The following is a 21,977-nucleotide window of genomic DNA, read 5'->3' on the forward strand; positions in this document are numbered from 1 at the left end:
GGACACACCCACCACCCCTGACCTTTCATCTCCCACCCACAACCCCTCTATCCCAGTTCAGCACCAGGCAGCTGCCACACACGCCTCAAACACAGTCACAGATCGCTCCCCCTCCTACACCACTCACACCCCCACTCCTACCAACCCTCGGACCTCCACACATACCATCAACACTCCTCTCACACCTACAGCTGTCATTAACACTCCTCTCACCCCTGACAGCACAGCTCCCACCCACAACACACCTAACCTAGTTCAGCACCAGAACGACACGCTTATCGACAAATCCCTCCCTTTATCCCCCCCCATTCTCAGTCCCCATTACCCTCTAACTAACTACGCAGAACACACCTCCTCTCTTAATTTAACTCCCCCTCCCCACAACAGGACCATCTCCAATCCCATTTCCCCTCCTACTCTCAGCCCCCATTACCTTTCCTGCACCCCCACCACTACGATCAGTCTCCCAGCCTACACCTTGATCCCCCCCCGCCTACCATTAATGCCCTCACTCATACCACCAACCTCCTCCCTAGCTCATCCACACCCCTCCCGCCCAAAACCTCTCTCCTCCCTAACACCATCCCGTACACTAACACAACGCAGCCCTGCACGAACACCAGCCCACTCTCCCACCTGCACGCGAATTCCATGGTCATTCATTCACCTCTGACTGCCACCCCCACCTCCACCACCTACCCCACGATGGACAACATCATGGCCACCCTCATTCTGATCAAAGAAGACATACACATCATCAAAGAACTACTCTCCACACACCCCATACACCCCTCACCCACCTCCACCTCCCCTCCCAACTTGTCCCCTACCCCTCCGGCTGACTCCCTCACTCAACACGCCCCACACCAGGCGTCAATCCCTGCTCATATTCGCAGCAACCGCCCTCGTCGCCCCTGCAACCCCTCACACAACTACACCTCCCCGCCCAACTTGTCCCCACCCTACCGATTAACTCTCTCTCAACTCTCCCCACACTGGACCTCAATCCCAATCCCTGCCGATGAGATCTCTGGATCTCATCGGCAAACACACATATAAAATCATCTACCCACCACTACCCAACAAAAAAGTCGCTAAGCGCTTTAAACATAACTTCCTTAGGACCCACCCTGAAACCCCCTTTGTCGACACCTATTTCTCATTGGTGAATGGATCCATGAATATTGACATCATCTTCCACACCACACGAAGAGTCCAATGGAGAAAAGTGTTCTGCACCTTACTCACCGTCTCCTCTACCAGGAAATCCGCTCATGGCTCAACACTCTCCATCACACCATCTCAACTCTTCCCAGGCAGAACCACCATCACTATCTACAATAACGGGATTGTCCAAATTCAATCCACAGACAGGAACCTGGAACTACTAGACAACATGTTCCCCACCTTCAAACAGCACCTCTCCAATCCACGGACCCCCACTCACAGCATCCCCAGTCCTCTCATCCCTAACCGCACAGCCTCCAATCACAACCCAGCTAACATAGCTCAGCCCCAAAACGACACGCACCTCTCCGCTACCCCCAGCACCTTAATAACCCACCCACCTTCTGTAGCTACCCCACACTCCTTAATCACAGACATAGATCTCTCCCCCTCTACCCCCTGCACCGTAATCACCCACCGACCTATTGTAGCTTCCCCACACCTCTCAATCACAGACATAGACCTCTCCCCCATATACACCAGCCGCACCCCATCACAGCTGAGGAACATCTCACAGCTCTTCCCTCCCCAATCCGCGGTAAGCAGTCACCCTCCTGATCTTACTTCCCATTGCATACCACCCGTTCATATCCCCCAAATTCCCCCATGCACTAGCGAAGATCACCCCCCTTTGCGCACTCCCGTTATCCCCACCCTCCTCACCCCCCCACCACACAACCTCCGCGAACGTCGCAGATGCTGCTGTAATCGAACACCCATCCGATCTCACTTACCCACACCCCTCATGCATTGGCGATTATCATCCCCTTTCACACATCAATACCCCCACCCTCCTTATTCCCCACCCCACTCCTCACACAAGTCGCGCAGAAGCCACCTCCACGACCTTGAGCATACCTCCCGCGTCCCGCGACATGACCAACCCTCACCCTCTCTCCCCCCCACTCTCACTCCCCACTACCCCACCCCATCGGCCAGACTCACGGAACACTCCACCTCCCTCAACATAACCCCTTATCCTTTATCCCCTCCCATTCTTAGCCCTCACCCCCCTATTGTCACTCCTTCCCTCTCCAGTCTACATTCATCCCTCAACTCACCCACACCGCCTACCACAAGCGCCATCACTCACGCTATCAACCGCCCCCTGTCCTCATCCCCGACCCCGGTTCACAAACTCTCTCATCCTTCGAACGCTACCCCACCTTCTCGGACCGCAGAGCCCTGCTCCATCGCGCGCACATCCCGTCACATTCGATCCAGTTCCCACCCCATTACCCGACTCAAACACTCACCCACTGCTCTCACTTCCAATTCCATCCCCAATCCAACACTGGACATGATCATCTCCACCCTCCTACAAGTCAAGGAAGAGCTCCACAACATCAAAGAACTTCTTCTCACACACCCCAGGCACCCACTACCCTACACTTCCCCGCCCAACAAGGACTCCATTCGCCCCTCAAACCGTTCCACCCTGCTCTCCCCGCGCTGGCCCTCTATCCCTGATCGCAAGGCCACCGGCCGTCCCCGTCGCACCCTAAACACCCTTTCAGGCCGAGACTTACACAATCTACTCTGCTCCTATGGCCCAGGTCCCACAAAACGCTCACCCACAACACACCTCCCCATACCCACGATTCTCACAAATCCCCTCAGGCCACCCACACTGAGCGACAGAAGTTCTGTCCCTTGTAATCTCAAAAATATCCCCCTCTCCTTAGAACATTATCCCACCCTCCTCACCCCTAGACTAAAGTGTATCCTGCTCAACTGCAGATCGGCCTGGAGACACTCCTCTGGCATCGCGGAGCTCATCTTATCAAGGGGCATTGATCTAGCCATTCTGACTGAAACGTGGTTAACTGAAACATCCACACCTATAATGGACATACTAGTCCCCCCCAACTATCGCATTATTAGACTCGACAGGAATGGCAAGACGGGCGGGGGAATCGCATGCATCTACAGGAGCAACCTAGCTGTCACTGAAGGCCCCTCCCCCTCCCTCTCCGCCTGCGAACTCATCTGCCTTGAGATTACTAGTGAGGGCAAATTGTGTGCTCCCTTCATGTTATTTACCACCCACCCGGTGACAACTTCATCTTCTACCAACAACTAATGGACACGATATCCACCAACGCCGGTCGACAGCTCAATCAAATTTACCTGGGAGACTTTAACCTCCACTGGAATGACCAGAAAGACACTGTGGTGAAGAGCCTTAAGACTTTCCTCGACGCGCTTGACCTCACCCAAATCTGCAATGGTCCGACACATGAAAAAGGCTCTATCATTGACCTTATCATCGCCAAAGAAGACTCTACCCAACTAGTCTCAATCGAACCATGTGACTGGTCAGACCACCACATCATCACCTTCTTCATCAACGAAAAAGTCAAACTTAACCCGGCGCTACCTGCCAAAACCAAGATTTGGAAGAGGGACTTGAAGAACCTTAACCCAAAGTCCTTGCCTGCCCACACAGGCAGTCTCCTTCTTCCCCCGACGGACGTCTCTGATGTGCATTCATTGACCAACCTCTACCTAGACTCCATGTCTACAATAATCAATGAAGCCGCACTCTTGCAACTGAAGAGAGTCTCCACCAAGAACTCGAACCCATGGTACGATGGCAGACTCAATGAAGACAGACGTGTGATGCGCTTAGCTGAGCGCGCGTGGAGATCGGACCCCTCAGCACTGAACCTTAGGACGCTTAAGAGTAAGAGAAACGCTTACTTCAGAAAAATCAAACGCTCGAAATCAATATTCTTTAGCCAACAGCTGGATCAAGCTAAAAAACGACCAAAAAAACTGTTCGAGTTAGTCAAAACCCAAACTAAAACGCAACCTCCACAACCCAACAACTTAACAAAGGCTATCCCAAGTTGCGAAGACTTCTCTGCTTTCTTCAAGCAAAAGAACGACACTATAAGAAGCGATCTCATCAAGGATGTAAGTCGATTCGCCGGCTCCATATGCATAACTAACACTCATGCTAAAAACAACGCTTCATGGACGTCCTTCGACACCTATTCCGAAGAATCAATCCACAAGCTGCTGGTCACCTTGAAACCCGCCAATCATCACACAGATCCCCTACCTGCCAATGCTGTTAAAGTCCTCACCCCCCTGTTCCTCCCACTCTGGACTAAAATCATCAACTGTTCCCTGCAACAAGGGCTCATCCCAGATTCCCTCAAGATTGGGCGTCACGCCTATACTCAAGAAACCCACAGCTGACCCGGCCGACCTAAACAACTATCGTCCTATCACCAATATCACCACTCTAGCAAAACTGTTAGAAAAATGCGTACAACTCCAACTGACAAAACACATTGAGCAGTTTGACCTCCTCCACTCTCACCAATCCGCATTCAGAGCAAAGCATAGCACGGAAACGGCCATGACACACATAATAGATGATGCCCTCCAAATCCTTGATCACAATGAGTCTTGCCTCCTCATCCTTCTTGACCTCTCTTCAGCATTTGATACGGTCAAAACACGAGAATCTACTGGAGCTCCTAAATACCAGAATGGGCATATCCGGGACGGTTCTCAAATGGTTCACGTCCTTTCTGCACAACCGTTCTCAGAGGTTCAAGATCAACAACGCACTGTCCTCGCCTGTGCCAGTAACACTGGGCGTTCCGCAAGGTTCCTCCCTATCCCCCACATTGTTCAACCTCGTCATGGAACCACTCACCACCTTGCTTCAATCCTCTAAGGTACATTTCCATATGTACGCCGATGACACTCAGCTCTACCTCAAGCTTCAATCCCCTGAAGACATCAAACTGTTGAATGCCACACTAAGAAACACCCAAGCTTGGCTGGCCGACAATCACCTCAAACTAAATGCTCTGAAAACTGAGTTCCTTCTGATCTCTCCTCCTGCGAAAAAGGCCATCACCCAAACCTGGCTCAATCATCTAACCGCACTCAATGTCCAACCCACCATCGTGGACTCAGCGAAATCCCTTGGCATCACACTGGACTGCAATCTCGACATGCAGCAGCATATTAGCATAGCAACTAAAGGAGCCGACTTCCAAATCAACACGCTGAGAAAACTCAAACCCTTCCTACCACCCAAGGACTTCCAAACTGTGGTACAAGCCTTAGTCATTCCTCGCATAGACTACGGAATTGTGGCTCTCAGCGGGCTCCCCCTGACAACAACGGCTCCCCTAAGAGCCTCCCTGAACGCGGCCGCGAGACTCATCACCGGCTCAAGAAAACACTCGCATATCCCCTGACTTAAAAGCCCTGAACTGGCTGCCTATTGAAGCCAGAATTCAGTTGAAAATTGCCTGTATGACGCACTCGGCCGTACACCACAAGGCACCCAACTACCTCTCTCATAAGCTGACCATATCAGGAGGCTCAAGATCCAACAGAAGCACAAACACTCTCCTCCTGAAACCACGGAGATTCCGGAAGGAAAAAACATACAAACGCTCCTTCTCTGGAATGGCACCTAGGATCTGGAATGCACTCCCGCCAGAAACCAGGCTTATCCCGTCCACTATACTCTTCAAGAAAGAGGTGAAGGCCATCCTTATGGCTAAATACACGTGAACACTATTGATACTGGAACAATGACAGAATTTGGCTCCCTCATTATCGGCTGTCTGAATACTTACCTTTGTACACTAGGACTTGAGTGCCTCAATAACCTGCAATGCACCCACTACTGACTACTGCTATGCCTTCAACATTGTGTTTATTCACCCGCTGGGGTGCTATAATCTTATCCGTTTAGACATTGTACTGTTTCCATATTATTGTTTCTTGATTGTTATTACTCTGTATACTCTTGTATGATTGATACCCTATTTTTGCAACTCACTGTCTACGGAATCTCATATTGATTTAAGAGTCTTGTTTATCCTACCTACTGTTTCTGTAAAGCGCTCTGATATCTGCAAAGATCTTGTTAGCGCTATATAAAACTTTAAATAAATAAATAAATAAATAAATAATCCCAGCTCGCAATCGCAACAACCGCCCTCGTCGCACCCACAACCCTACTTCTGACCTCGACACACTCACCCTTCTCCGCTCCTATGACCCAGCCCCCCAAAATCACACAACCACCACACACCTCACCATTCCCACGATACACTCAAATCCCCTTAGACCCCCCACACTAAACGGCAGATTCTCCATCCCCAATAACCTTACAAAAGTCCCTCTCTCTCTAGAACCCTCTACCACCCTCAACACACCCAGTCTCAAATGCACTCTCCTCAACTGCAGATCGGCCTCGAAACATTCGGCCGCCATTGCTGATCTCCTCTTATCGCTGGACCTTGACCTAATCATCCTGACTGAAACCTGGCTAACTGAATCTTCGTCACCTATAATGTACATTCTGGTTCCTCCCAACTACCACATTATCATGCTCGACAGATCAGGCAAAATAGGTGGTGGAATCGCATGCATCTACAGGAACAACCTCTCTGTTCGGAAAGCCAATTCCACCTCCATACCATCCCCAACATCCTGGGAATACATCTGCCTTGACATAATTAGTGAGGGCAAACTGATATGCTCTCTTCACAGCATTTACCACCCACCCAGGGACAACCTCACCTTTTCCCAACAAATCATGGATATGATCTCAACCAATTCCGGACGGCAGCTCTCCCAAATATACCTTGGTGACTTCAACCTCCACTGGAACGATCGCAATGACGCGGTGGTAAATAGTCTTAAAAATTTCCTCGATGCCTTTAACCTCACCCAAATATGCAACAGCCCGACCCATGAGAGAGGCTCTATCCTCGACCTGATCATCTCCAAAGAGGACTCTATCCAACTCGAGTCCATCCAACCCTGTGACTGGTCAGATCATCATATTGTCACATTCTTCATCAATGAAAAAGTTAACCCGGCTCAATTCCCCAAGCCCAAAGTCTGGAAAAGAGACAGGAAAAAACTCATCCCAGGCTCTCTACCCCCTAATCTCCTACTCCCACCGACAGGCGCCACGGACGTTCAAACCCTGACTGACCACTATCTCAACGCCATGACCTCAATAATTAATGAGGCTGCACCTATGCAGCTAAAAAGAGTCTCTACTAAAATCTCCAATCCATGGTACGACGGGAGTCTCAATGAGGATAGACGAGACATGCGAATGGCAGAGCGCACCTGGAGATCAGCGCCCTCTGCATTGCACCTAAAAGCTCTGAAGAAAAAGAGAAACGCCTACTTCAGGAAAAGAAAACGCTCAAAATCAGATTTCTTCAGCCTCCAGCTCGACCAATCAAAAAACTGCCCGAGAAAACTGTTTGAGCTAATCAGATCACAATCCAAGGATCAACCCCAACCACTCAGCACTGTGCGTGAAGCACCCTCCTGTGAAGACTTTGCTGCTTTCTTTATCCCAAAGACTTACAACATAAAGAGCAATCTCCTCATTGACGCAAGCCTCTACTCCAAACCCCAGTGCATAGCACCCATTGAACCAAAAACAATGCTACATGGTCAACATTTGGCACATACTCGGAAGAAGAAATTGGCAAACTGCTCAGCACCCTGAAACCATCCAATCACCTCACGGACCCCCTTCCTGCTACAGCAGTAAAAGACTTTACCCCTTTGCTTCTCCCTCTCTGGACTAAAATTATCAACAGCTCTCTCCAACAAGGAAGCATACCTGACTCCCTCAAAGTTGGACAAGTCACACCTTTACTAAAGAAACCTACAGCCGACCCCTCTGATCTCGACAATTACCGTCCCATTACCAATATTCCCACTCTCGCCAAACTGCTGGAAAAATGCGCACAACTACAATTGACTAAACAGATTGAACAATTTGATCTCCTCAACCCCCACCAGTCAGGCTTCCGAGCAGGACACAGTACAGAAACTGCTATGACTCACATAATTGACGACGCACTTCAAATGCTAGACCAAAACGACACCTGTCTCCTCATCCTTCTTGATCTCTCTTCAGCATTCGACACCGTTAAACATGAGAATTTACTAGAACTACTAAACCCAAGAATGGGATTATCTGGAACTGTTCAAAAGTGGTTCACTTCCTTTCTTCACAACAGGTCGCAGAAATTCAAGAGCAACAACCTGATGTCCTCGCCAATACCTGTAACGCTAGGCGTCCCCCAAGGATCCTCTCTATCCCCAACTCTGTTCAACCTAGTTATGGAACCTCTCACCACCTTGCTACAAGCATCCAATGTACACTTTCACATGTACGCCGATGACACCCGACTTTATCTCAAATTACAATCCCCCAAAGACATCTTGCTCCTGAACTCAACGATCAGAGGCACCCAATCCTGGCTGGCCGACAATCACCTCAAACTAAATGCTCTGAAAACTGAGTTCCTTCTGATCTCTCCTCCTGCGAAAAAGGCCATCACCCAAACCTGGCTCAATCATCTAACCGCACTCAATGTCCAACCCACCATCGTGGACTCAGCAAAATCTTTAGGCCTAACACTCGACACCAATCTCAACATGCAGCAACATATCAGCAAGGCAACAAACTTCCAAATCAATACTCTGAGGAAAATTAAACTCTTCCTCCCAGCCAAAGACTTCCAAACCGCAGTACAAGCACTAGTCATCCCTCGAATAGAATACGGCAGCATCGCTCTCTGCGGACTCCCCCTAACTACAACCGCACCCCTAAGAGCTTCTCTAAACGCTGCAGCGAGACTCCTCACTGGGTCAAAAAAGCACTCCCATATTACCCCTGACTTGAAATCCCTAAACTGGCTGCCTTTTGAAGCCAGAATACATCTGAAAATCGCCTGCATGACACACAAGGCGGTACACCTAAACTCACCCGGCTACCTCGCTCAGAAGCTGACAATCTCTGGCGGAGCTAGAAACACTAGAGGCACAAAATCTTCTGCTGAAACCTCGAAGATTCCGGAAGGAAAAAACATACAAGCGCTTCTTCTCAGGAATGGCGCCTAGGATCTGGAACTCACTCCCTCCCGAAACCAGACTTATCTCTTCCACTACACTCTTTAAAAATGAAGTAAAAGCTATCCTCATGGCTAAATACACTTGAACTATTATCTCGAACTCTGTTTATACTCTGCACCGATCTGTACTACATGTTTGACCCCTTTGCTTATTTGTATTAGTTGTCTTATTACTCACATGATTGGCTTTGCAGCCACCTATTTGTACTGTTAGATCTATTGATTTATCTGTCTGACTATGCTCCCTCATGTACCCCTTCTATGTAAAGCGCTCTGATATCTGCAAAGATCTTGTCCGCACTATATAAAACTTTCAAAATAAATAAATACATTCGTGTGTATCCATATCTGGACGATTGGCTAATTCACGCGCCATCAGCCCAGTAATGTGCCAGCCACATGCATCTCCTGCACAGCCTAGGCTTCTCGCACCTGCAACCCTCCCACGTCCAACAGTACCTGGGAGCAACAATAAATACACTAGCAGCAAAGGCATATCCGAACGCAGCACGAATAAACAGAATGCAAATGTTAACCCAAAAGTTCAGACCTCAACACTCCTTGCCAGCTCGAGTGTTTATGAAACTCATAGACATGATGGCCTTGTGCATATTCATAGTCCCTCATGCCAGGTTACGCATGCGTCCGCTCCAGGAGTGCCTAGCAAGGCAGTGGAACCAGGCTCAGGGGCAATTACGGGACCTAGTGTTGGTGACCAGTTGAGCATACAACTCTCTGCATTGGTGGAATCCACAAAACCTTTGCAACGGACAACTGTTCCAAGAGCCTGTCCCACAAATAGTGATGACATCGGACGTATCCCTGCTAGGCTGGGGAGCCCATGTCTTGCATTCCACAGTTCAGGGACCATGGACTATACAACAGACAAAGATGCACATCAACCTTCTGGAGCTGACTGCGGTCTTTCTAGCCCTAAAAGCATTCAAAAAACACTTATGCAACAAGACTGTGTTGATCCGGACAGACAACATGACAGCTGTGTAATATATTCAAAAACAAGGAGGAACACACTCCCCACATCTGTCGCACCTAGCTCCAAGCATGTGGAAATGGGCCATTCAGAGAAACATGTTTCTCATGCCAGAACACCTCCCAGGCAAAGACAATCAAATAGCCGACCTGCTCAGCAGGCACAGTCAGCAGATGCACGAATGGGAGATTCACCCCAATGTGCTCCAACCATTCTTCCGGCAGTGGGGACAACCGGAGATAGATCTGTTCGCCACAAGCGAAAACCAAAATGCCAGGTTCCCACATCCGCAGTCGCAGGGCAATGCGATATAGATTAACTGGTCAGGCAAATTTGCGTACGCTTTCCCCCCAGCTCCATTAATACCGCTAGTGGCACGAAAAATGCGCCAACATTCGCTGACGCTAATCCTAGTTGCTCCCACATGGGCGAGGCAACCATGGTACACGACGTTCCTAGAACTGTCAGTGGTGCCTCATCAAAGACTGGACTAACACCCAGTCTTCTAACTCAGAACCATGGCGAAATCAAACACCCAGACCGCAACAGCTGAACCTGGCAATCCGGCTCCTGAAATCCTCGAGTTGGCTACCTGAACTTGCCTCCAGACTGCATGAATATTATCGAAGAGGCAAGAAGACCCACTACCAGGGCATGTTATGTAGCGAAGTGGAAACGCTTCGTCATTTACTGCAGTAACAACGACATAAACCCATTAGACGCTTCTACACAAAACATCATTTGCTATCTCTTGCACCTACAACGTTGCAATTTAGCCTACTCATCCATCAGGATACATCTAGCTGCGTTAGCAGCATATCTTCAAAACTGGCAACACCTTTCACTATTTAGAGTGCCAGCAATTAAAGCATTTATGGAGGGACTTAAACAAGTAATTCCCCCAAGGCACCCACCTTCACCAGTCTGGAATCTAAACATCGTTTTAACCAGACTTATGGGACCACCTTTTGAACCACTACACTCATGCGAACTACAATTTCTTACTTGGAAGGTGACTTTCCTTATTGCCATTACTTCACTTAGAAGAGCTCACTAACTATTCAAGAGCCATTCATTCAAGTACATGCAAATAAAGTAGTTCTCAGAACAAACCTAAAATTCATGCCAAAAGTGGTATCCCATTTTCATATAAATCAAACAATAGAACTGCCTGTGTTCTTTCAAAACCCACAAACAGTTGCTGATAGGGCCTTGCATACTCTAGATGTCAAAAGAGCTCTGCTTTACTATATAGATAGAACTAAGGCATTTCGAAAGACAAAACAGTTGTTTGTTGCTTTCTCACCACAACACAAAGGCAACCCTATTTCAAAATCAGGTATAGCCAGATGGATTGTTAAGTGCATTCAGATATGTTACTTAAAGGCAAAACGCACCTTACAGTTCCCCCTAGGGCGCATTCTACATGCAAACTAGGGGCATTCATGGCTTTCCTAGGAAATATTACTTTACATGAAATTTGTAGAGCAGCCACATGGACAACCACACATACATTTGCCAAACCCTACTGTGTAGATGTACATTCCAAACAGCAAGCTGCTGTAGGACAGGCTGTTCCCAAAACTCTTTTTCAGACTGCTGCAGCTGGCACGGGCAACCACCGCTAAGGGAGATACTGCTATACATTCTATGCACAGATATGATTTCAGCAGCCCACATGCCTCGAACGGAATATGCTACTTACCAGTATGCATTTGTTCTTAGCATGTAGGGCTGCTGACATTCTTATCGCCCACCTGCCTCCCCGGTGCCTGTCGCAGCTGTAGCATTCACTTTTTGCATGGCCATCTCTTACTATACTATACTCCATCTCTGCCACAATGGCGAAAAACAATCTGAGGATGCCCATGCGCATTGTAGTCCGAGGGAGGAGCCACCTATCTCGTGATACTTCGAAGACTCTTCCAGGACAACAATGTGCAATCATCCGGACCCAACACTAGGCGGCGATCTATGCACAGATATGAATGTCAGCAGCTCTACATGCCAAGAACTGATGCATACTGGTAAGTAGCATAGTCCATCCCTCCAAGCTGAAATACTATCCCACCACCAGAAAAATACTTTTTCTGTTGGTAAGTAATGTGTTCATATGGGATGTACATTAAATCTTAGTTAGAGGATTTTTATTTTGTGCTTTTAGTTAAGTTAATTCTGATTTCTTCTTTCAGGATGCGCATTCACAGGGCGAGGTGGTGTCGTGTCTAGAGAAAGGCCTTGTGAAAGAGGCAGAAGAGCCTGGTAACAACACTCAAGTCTCAGATGATTGTAAGCGAGCCATCCTGCGTGTTGCTGAACTCTCCTCTGATGACTTTCACTTGGACAGGCACCTTTACTTTGCATGCCGGGACGATCGAGAGCGCTTCTGTGAGAACGTAAGTCACTAAGTTTGTCTGAACTTCATGCCTAACTAATGTTAAGATTGTCTGTTGCCTTCATGAGCTCACAAAAATAGTGTTGTGTAAAGGTTTCCTGTTTGCTTTTAAATAAAGTTTCTCACCATTAAGCTAGTTTGGCTGCCTGAACCAGATTGCACATATGTGAGTCTTTCACCAGATTTCTGTTTTGCACTATGAACAGAATATCTAGTTACAGAACGCATTAAACATTTTCTCAATTCTCAGTAATTTTATTTGCTTTCTGGTCATGTTCATTTTATAAAGTTTCAATTCTGTGGAGCCCACCATTAAAATGGTTTATTTAGGTTTTCTTGAAAAATGAACCACCTTTCATAGAAGTAGGCTTCTGCTTCTAAATGGAAACCTGAATTAACTAGAAAAGTACTTCTTTGAATCAAACAATTTCTGATGTATTGTTCGAACTATAGATTCTACACCTTACAATACTCCCCTGGCACCTTACTGGATCTGTAAACGCTTGTCAAGGAATGCTTCCACATGCCACAGTGTGGCTTTGGGCTCGTTATGAACCAGTCCAGATGTTAAGTAGTGAATGAGCATATAACTGCCATCCCTGTGAATTCTGCCTGTTCCTTTCTCCGCCTTGTGATGTGGATATGGAGCTTTGCTGCCAATTTTGTCAGCCTTCTGATGACTTCCATACAAAGTCCAGTGTGACAGTGTACAATGTTTACTAAAGAGATAAGTTTTACACTGTGCATTGGGAAACTGATGTCGTCCACACACCCTCACTAGGTAGATCTGTGGTGCCTAGGCTTGGACCACGACTTAAAGTTGTGCAATAAATGCACCCTTATGAACCCAAACGCAATCCAGGACTAAGAAGCAAAGTTGTAATTTGAGCTTGACTTAGTCAAAAGTTGCAACGTTTGTTGTCTTCCAAAGTCATGGTCCCCGACTCCATCTCTGGCTGTGTCCATGATGGTCCACTTTGTGGATGAAGTCCTACGATAAGTCTAAGTCCAAATACCAAAAAGTGAAGCACAACTTCAACCCCCGCATCCACCCACTCTATATCCAAAGACAAGGCATGAGGCGGTCTTCCATTTGATATTGAGCTGCTGAGCAAATTCCCCAAGTAATGCTGGTGCATTCCCGAGTTCCCTGGCCCATTGCCGACAGGATTGAAGCCTTCAGCTGGGCCATGCTACAGATGTTTGATATACTTCCGGCTCCCTCTGCAATGCCTTCAGGCTGAGATGAAACTCCTAGGGTCCCCAGTTGGATTACTGCTGGTGGATCAGTCCTCTGCTTCATCTAACCCCATCGGACACATTTCAGGCACTGCATCGACTCCAGTACATGCTTCCATTACAGCTCTCAAGACCTGCGCCAGTCCCTTCTACACCGAAGGCCGAAGAGTATCTGGTGCTGATTCCAGTGTCAGACACTGAACCGACTTTGGCCTGATCTTGAACTATGTCGTACAATGAGATTACAAAATCGCAGCCACGCGTTATACAGCCCAATTCGGACCCTGTGTCTCTACCGGGGCCAATAAGCTAGCTGAGGCTCCATTATCTGTTGATCTCTGATCCTGATCCAGGAACAACACATGATTGGGATGATGGTGGGCAGTTATTTTCTCCCCCCCTCACTACACAAATGCAAGTTTCTAAATTAATTTACAAGAAGTCAGTGACTTTTATACCTCCCCTGAGGCAGGGTTTGACTCTCCACTTTGCCCACCAATGAAGGCGAGTACATCATCTGCAGCAGTGGTCGGACTGGTAGCTGTAGTATTACATCTACTGATTCCTCCAGTCTAGAACAAAACAAACATTATTGTAATTTTGCAGCTTGACCAGGCTGGTCTGAATGCTCGATTCCTCTAATGAAGCCCGTAATGATACCTCGATAGGCACTTAGTCAAAGCCTTTTTTTCTGCACACTGTTTAATAGACAGGTAGCCAGAAGACAGGCTGGTTTATAGTGAGCCTGATGTTCTTACTAAACAAGAGAGGCTTGTGGTTCAGTTTTCAACCAGTCAGGGGAATACTAGTTTGTCCACGAGTAGGAAGTCCAGGATAATAGAAGCATTTGGAAAACAAATGTTTTTCTCTGCTGGCCTGGCGTTGTGGTTAGCAAATGTATGTAGCTAGATACATGCCCTCCGGGACATGAACGGCAAGATCTTGCCAGTGATCCCAGCAGACATTGGGGCTTCTTTGGCTCAGGCAGTTCATGATGGACAAGATGCAGCAAAATCTGTGATCCTCACTTGCCTAAATAACGATGATCGCCTGTGGAAATCGGTTGGTACCAATGTTACAGTTCTTTAACGTTTATGGATGCATTCTATGGTATTTTCTGGGGAAATACAAGTGCCTCTCATGGATATTGCTTTTGATCGGTCAGACCCTTCCAGTTAATAAGCAGATTCTTTCTTGGAGCGATTTAAAGTTAGTAGGGCCACAGCATGTTCCTTGGGCCTGTTGACCCTTGCCACACAGTTGATACTCCAGCTCAAGAAGTTCAGGGGCTTCTCCAGAGCACTGGTTTACAGAAAAGACAGGCCTCCCAACCAGTATACATGTCCCCCAATCTTTTTTAGGACTTCCAGATATGGGTTTGGCAGTCTGTGCACAGAAACAGCAGTAGCATCTATTCTCCCATCCCCTTCCAGCAACTACCACCAAGCTGTGCTTGATTTTAATGGTGCATACCCATCTTTTGGGCTGCAGAATTCAAACCTTTCTCCCATAGTGACAATCCATCACGTCCTACTAATTGTACGGGATGGCTAGACCCTATCTTTCTTTTTTGCCTCTCACCCCACAAATCAGGAGTGCTTCTCCATTCTGTTACAGGAAGTGAAAGTGTTCATCTTCCATGGCGTTATTGAAAGGATTTTAGACATGGAAAGAGGAGAGGGTTGTTACTCTAATTTTTTTCCATTTGTCGAAGAAGGCCTATTTTGGATCTTCAACCTCTGAATGGCTTCCTATGGAAAAAGAAATTCAAAAGGCTCCTGCTGGCCCAGATCTTGTCTGCTCTAGACCTGGGTGACTGGATGATGGTGTTGGACCAGCAGAATGTGTATTTTCATATATCTGCCTTGCAGTCCCACAGATGCTTCCTGTGGTTCAAGGTAGGCCAAGCTGGTTTCAGTTTGCTGTGCTCCCTTTTGGCATCACAACGATTTCTCTGATGTTCACGAAAGTGATGGCGTTGATCACTGCTCATTTTTGGAGGTCGGGATTCCATTTTACCCCTACCTCAAAGACTGGCTGTTAAAGGTGAGTCCACCAGTCAGTTGTAGATCTCTACCAGACGATGGCGAACCTCTTTACATTCAGTGTGGCCCACAATCAACAAGTGAATGTCGTTCCTGACTCCTTTTTAGAGGCTGCCATTCATAGGACAAATTCTGGATACAGTGCTGTTCTGGGCCTTCCCACCAGTGCAAGGAGTCCAGGACATTTGGGCTATGACACTGATGTTGCAGCCTTGCTCCTGTATTTTGTTGGGCAGCTCTGAGGCTTCTTGGCCTCTTAGCATCCTGCATCTTCTTCATTAGCTACGTGAGATGATCTATGCAGGCTTCGCAATTAAGTCTGAAGTTCTGTTTTAGCCAGCATCAGGGATCTTCTGGTTGATTTTATCCAGATCTTCAAGCAGACACCATTGCAGAGAGAGAGCAGGCTCCTCAAACGCAGTTGGTCCAGGGACAACCTCCTCTCCCTTCCCCACCCAGGCTGACTGTGTTGATGGACGTGCCCCTGGTAGACTGGGAAAGCTTGAGTTGAGAGGGCTCTGGTCTCCTAAGTAAGCCTGGATTCACATCAATCTGTTTGGGTTGAAGGATGTTCAGCTGGTTCTGAAGGCTTTACTGCTGTCCATCAAGGGGTGGCTGGTGCGCATTCTCTCAGACAGTACCGTCCTACGGTATTGCAGTAAGCATGATGAATGGGGAATTTAGGCACTTGACTGGGTCCTTAAATGCCAGAGCGGGTGACAAAATGGGTGGTGTCTCAAGGATCTGAAATGCTGTCTAAATTATGAGGTGTTGCAGGGTACTTTCCAACAGTGGCTAGACTTTTTCACCACCACTGAAAACTTGTAATGTGGATTTTTTCACGTTGGACTTACTGCAAGAACACTCACTAGCAAATGAATTCCAGTTGGCGTGGAACATGGTACTCTTGTGCCCTTTTGCTCTGCTCTCTCGCCTGCCATAAGTCTGAAAAAGTTCAGGAACAATAAGGCCCAAGGCATCCTAGTGGCCCCCCATTGGAACCAAGCACTTCTGGGCATGTCTATCTGTCCTTCGATCAGGCTACTAATTCAGGAGGGTCTTCTGTAACAGCAGCGGGGCAGGGCCCTCCACCAAAATTATACACCTCCATGCGTGGTTATAGAACGGTGGCAGGTGACTGTTTGATCTGCCGTCTGAGGTGTGATGTGGAGGTCATCCTTGTTGTCAGGTGTCCTCCTGTAAAGTCCTTTTATGCTGGGTCAAATTTGTGGTCTGTTGCGGCTTCCGCAAGATTGACCCTTTACAAACCAAGCAGTCAAACTTTTTTTTTTTTTTTTCTTCTTTGATCTTTGGCCCGCTAAGGCCTTCAGGGGGTACTGTTATTTGTTAGCCCTTTTGACCTCTCTGCGTTTGCTGGACCAACCCTCCTTGATTAAAATGATCAATTGTGTTGACATTCAAAAAGGTTTGCCACATGTTTTCTCCCAAGCTGCTTGGTCTTGACATTTCTTATTGTCTATGTCCTTTTGAGCCAATGCTTAGCTGTTTGCTGCATCTCCTTGCTTTATAGACTGCTTTAAAGACTGTCTTTGCGAGTACTTCACCTCATCACATGAGTCGCTGTTAATGCATACTCCTTACACACCGTTTTCCTGGACAAATCGATTCAGAGGAGTCCGTCGTTTCTTTGAGCTAAAGTCGTAACTCCTTTACACACTGGGCAGTCAATCACCTTACCAGGGCTCTTTGTCCCCCTTCAAAACAGGAGGAGATGCTCTACCAGTGGGACTCTGAAATGGCTTTAAGCTTTCATAGTCCTTATGTAATGGAATAACATGTGTATGATCAACTTTTGCAGGGAACCCTGGAGAGGGGCTAGGGGTGGGGAAAGGAAGGCTTTTGCAGAAGAGGGCCCTGTTGAGATCGATATTTCTCTGCATTAAGATATGCTACATGCTGACCAATAAGCAGCCTCCGGAAGGTCTGAGAGCCCCTTCCACCAGGATTAAGGCTGCTACACTGCGTTGGCATGCAGAGTACCTGACCTGGACATCTCACAGGTTGCTACATGAGCATTAGTCCATTTGTTACCAAAGCAGAGCTACCTTTACAGCTAGATCCTTTGGATATGATATTTCACTTGCTTGGTCTTCGAATACTTTTTGTCCAGATCTTTCACTTAGGGAGGTACTGATTTGGAATCGATTCACAAGGTAAGGAATCTCTGGTTCGAAGTAGCCATTTTATTTGAGAAGTTTTATATAGCGCTGGCTAGACCCGGAGGTATCAGAGTGCTTTACATGAGAAAGGACATTGTTTCAGAACATTGTTATATAGTTATATCAGTTACACTTGCAGTTACCAGTATATGTTTAGGAGAAAAAAACGTGAGCTTACACAATAATATAAGATAACTAGCGCGTAGCATATCCAAGACACGCGTCAAATGGGAAATGGAAGGTAGTGGGGGTAAGGTAAATAGGGGAGAGGACAGTTAGGTAGATCTGAAGGGGGAAAGTACTCCAGGGGGAACAAAGCAGTTGAGGAGAGAGTCTGATAAAGCTGTGAAGAACCGAGACAAACCATGTCCGATGTCCGGCTGGGTGTGACCCAGAGCCAAACTTCTCTATAGCTGCATAGGACAGCTCCACGGGGCAGCGACCAAGGGTACTCTGGATCCGCAGTAAGTACAAACTGTTAGGTTCAGCCCGTGGGGCATCCTCATAGTTCCATAGAAGACATCAGTCCCGGTGTTACTGGGAGGCGCTGTCCTCCTAGTCCTCCATCTCGGGGTGAGTGCAAGCGAGGTACGGATGGGGAAATTGCGGCCACCATTTTTGAGTCAAGCACGTACAGGCAGCATCTCTGGACCGAACACCGTGAATGGCGGGTACAGTGCAACAGTCTGCAAACAAATGGTGCGCCTGGTGTTCCATTCGGAGTAAGCCTGTGGGTCATCTCACCAATGTGAGAGTTGTAACTCATCGTGTTAAAGGACCACCGTGGCGGCCATCTTTGGATCAGGCAAGAGATTCTGCCCCTGTCGTTCCATTCTGCCAGTCCCCTTGACCATGGGCTGACCAGTCCGTGTAGTTAAGCGACAGGATGAGGGCTAGTGGGTCGCTGCCAGTCGTTCTAGGGAGCCCCCCTGTCTCCTCTGGCGTGAGAACCCCCGCCGCTGCAACCCTGGATGAAGAGTGGTATGGTCTACCTCCTTTCTAAAGGACACCCGCCACTTCACATCAACAACGCTCACCCCTTCTCCTCAATGGTGCTGTAGTGGCTGGGGCCTCTCCGGTAGCCTCTCTGGGTGCAACTCGGCAATTTAGGAGAAGTAGGGGTCCTCTCCCCCCACAGAACCAGCTCACTGAATCTCACAGCGTGGGCTGTGGGTGGGGGGTATGGGGGGGAAATGTCTTCCCGCACTTCACAGCAGAGGCTCGGGCCTGCTCAGACGCTTGCTCTAAACTGGGGTGGCATGGTGAGCAAAAGAACCATGGATGTAACCCAGATCTTTTGACTGGGGGAGAAAGTTTGTATTGTCAGCATTCCGTCCATCATTTGTTTGCAGTAACACAGAAGCTTGCTCTCTTCTTCCTTGTGGCCAGATGGGCCCGAAGTGGCCACCTCACAGGGTCCCCGATTGTCCCCTGCTGCTTCTGTCTTCTCACATCAGGCTGCAGCGGCCTCTTGGGACCCCGGGTGCCTCCGCGTATTGTGCCTAGGGGGCCCGCTCTTCACTCGCTCTTCACTCGCTCTCCACTGCTTTGGGTCAGGGAAGGCAGTTGTCGGTCCTGGCGCCCGCGCAGAAGTTTCCGGCTCTTGTCCACCGGCCATCAGAAGAACACGTTAACTTATGTAATGCTCTTTCTGTCGGATACTCTTATCTAACCTCTGATTCTTTACTGCCGTCTCACATTAATGTCAGATTCCTCCCACCTCCCTGTTCTGTGGAGAGACCTGCTTTTCTTTTCAACTCTTTAAAAAGTCCCAAGTTGGTATTCAGCACACTGGTACCAACAATTGTTAACACCCTGAGGCGCTGAAAGGGATAAATCAGAAATGGACTTTAGAAGGCCGGGTTGGTGCTTTGATCCGTCGCTTCGCTACAGAGCCAGCATGGGAGCTTAGCTGGAATAAAGTTTCCACATCCAGTCGCCATCTGGGAAATATTATATGGCGGGGAACCTAAAGTTATAGGTTATCCACCAGAAAGAGCATTACAACATAATATTGCCTAAATTACATGCAACTTCTACAGGATCTGAAGATCTGCCCTTTGATTTGGGTGCCTTGAGGAGGTGTTTTATTTGGATAGTCTTATTTTCAGTGGGTACAATATCCGCTTTAAAAAGTTACCATCACAGAAATGTGAGGAGAATGTATTCTTTTTTTGGGGCGCAAAGTTTAAGGTTTGCAAGGGTTTCTGGGGAAATTTATTAATTTTTTTAAACCTTGAGAGCCAAGCAAGTCGCCATACCGTGGATTACCTCTGGTACTTCGTTTTTTAAAATGTGAAAGTTTGCTAGGTCCTGCCTGGGCCCAGAATCCACAGCTACCCGCTATGTATAAAAGAGGAAGGTTTTCTGTGAACCAATATGATGTTCCCATGTGTTTTGGTCAGTTTCCTGTCGCTGCAACTTTGCCTACCCACACAAGTATAGTGCCATTTTTATTGGAAGATCTGTAGGAGCATAGAATAGTAAAATGTTTGTGATTACCAATTGGATTTCACTGCATTTGTGCCTTCCAAATGTAAGCCAGTGTGTAAGAATGAAGGCATTTTGAAAAATAACTCTTAACTGATGTGCTTATATGGGTACCCATACATTCAGAGATGTACAAATAACCACTGCAAACCCAAAGAGATGATGGATGGAGTGCTGAAACTTTTCAGACCCTCACCCCCAGTCACAGATCTGGGTTGAATCCATCCACATTCTTTAGCTCACTCCGCCACCTCAGTACCGACCCAGCTATATGCAAATCAGTCTTGACCCTGTGCCTGATGGGAACAGTCCAGCCCGAACTGCCAAGCCTGGTCTTCCCTGAACCATAAACAAGCATCCTTGAACTGCACCTAAACTCCACATCTTAAGCCCATTTCAGAAATACAGAGGGTTCCTTGAAAACCATTTTCACTCTACATACTTCACCATATGAATTGCTCTATACTATGTACATAGTGAAACACTATTGTACAGTGCAGCTCAGTTGTCTGTGGGTACCTTATACAAACCGTATATATATATCCCTGCAACCAGACGGGTCTAGCGGATGCAATGGTATATTGCTTTTTTAAATCTGTCATTGTGACAAAGTTAGATGAAAATGTTGTCACAAATTAGTTATTCCCTACTCATTTTCAAAAATTATTTAAACAGTGATTTGTGGTAAACTTTGAGTGAACTATACAAATTTGATCCCTTGCTCAATTCAGAACTTACATGTCAGAAATTTGTAGCGTTCCTGGCTTTCCCAGTAGTTTCAAACTAGTTTCCACCACAAACTGTGTAGGTGGAGAAGACAAAAAATAGGAAATATGGGCTACCTCTTTAAAAAATGCCTAAACGTTGGCAACATTTATTTTTTAATTCAGCTCTGTATGCTCCTAAAAGCTGTGAAGATGGTGACTTTTGCTCAGCAAATTGTTCCTTGATGCAATTTTTAGGGAGAAACGGAGAAAAACAAGATACTTTTATCCAGAGCACCTTTCTTTACAGTTTTTCCCCAAAAACCTAAAATGTTGCTATATTTTGCTTATTTTCTCAGTCTCCTCCAGGTTAATCCACAAACCCTCGGTGTGCTTAGAATCCCCAGGATGTTGGGGGGGAGGGGGGGAAGAGAGACAAATTTGGCATGGATACCTTAAGTGGGGAAAAAAGGTACGAGGCAGGTGTGGCTGTAGATACACATGCTCTGGAAACTTCTGCCACCCAGATGTGTTAAAGTTGTTTCTTCTTCTAAGAAATCTTTCGAGTCATGAGACAAAGCGCTTCTTCTCTTGATGATGATGCTACCAGATACATCATTACCGAAGGTAAGTAACTCATACATTTTCCTCAGTGATGTAGGTTTTACGCTATTTAGCTTCTACTTGTTTAATTATTTTTTTTAAAGTAATTTTTATTGCAGACACACTTCGCTCAGGCCAATTCTCATATGTATACAGTATCGTTCAGAGT

At 47.2% G+C, this 21,977-nt stretch overlaps 1 protein-coding gene across 1 annotated transcript in view; it reads left to right on the forward strand.

The window, feature by feature from the left end:
- The window catches only part of GLG1 (golgi glycoprotein 1), a 792,605-nt gene that overhangs the window by 148,033 nt on the left and 622,595 nt on the right, over window positions 1-21,977 (forward strand). Inside the window, exon 5 of the mRNA XM_086945268.1 lies at window positions 12,345-12,548. Within this exon, the coding sequence (XP_086801394.1) occupies window positions 12,345-12,548 (204 nt within the window). The remainder of the gene's footprint in view (window positions 1-12,344; window positions 12,549-21,977) is intronic.

Source organism: Lissotriton vulgaris, chromosome 12 (genome assembly GCF_964263255.1).
Source record: "Lissotriton vulgaris chromosome 12, aLisVul1.2, whole genome shotgun sequence".
In the NCBI taxonomy this organism is placed as follows: domain Eukaryota; kingdom Metazoa; phylum Chordata; class Amphibia; order Caudata; family Salamandridae; genus Lissotriton; species Lissotriton vulgaris.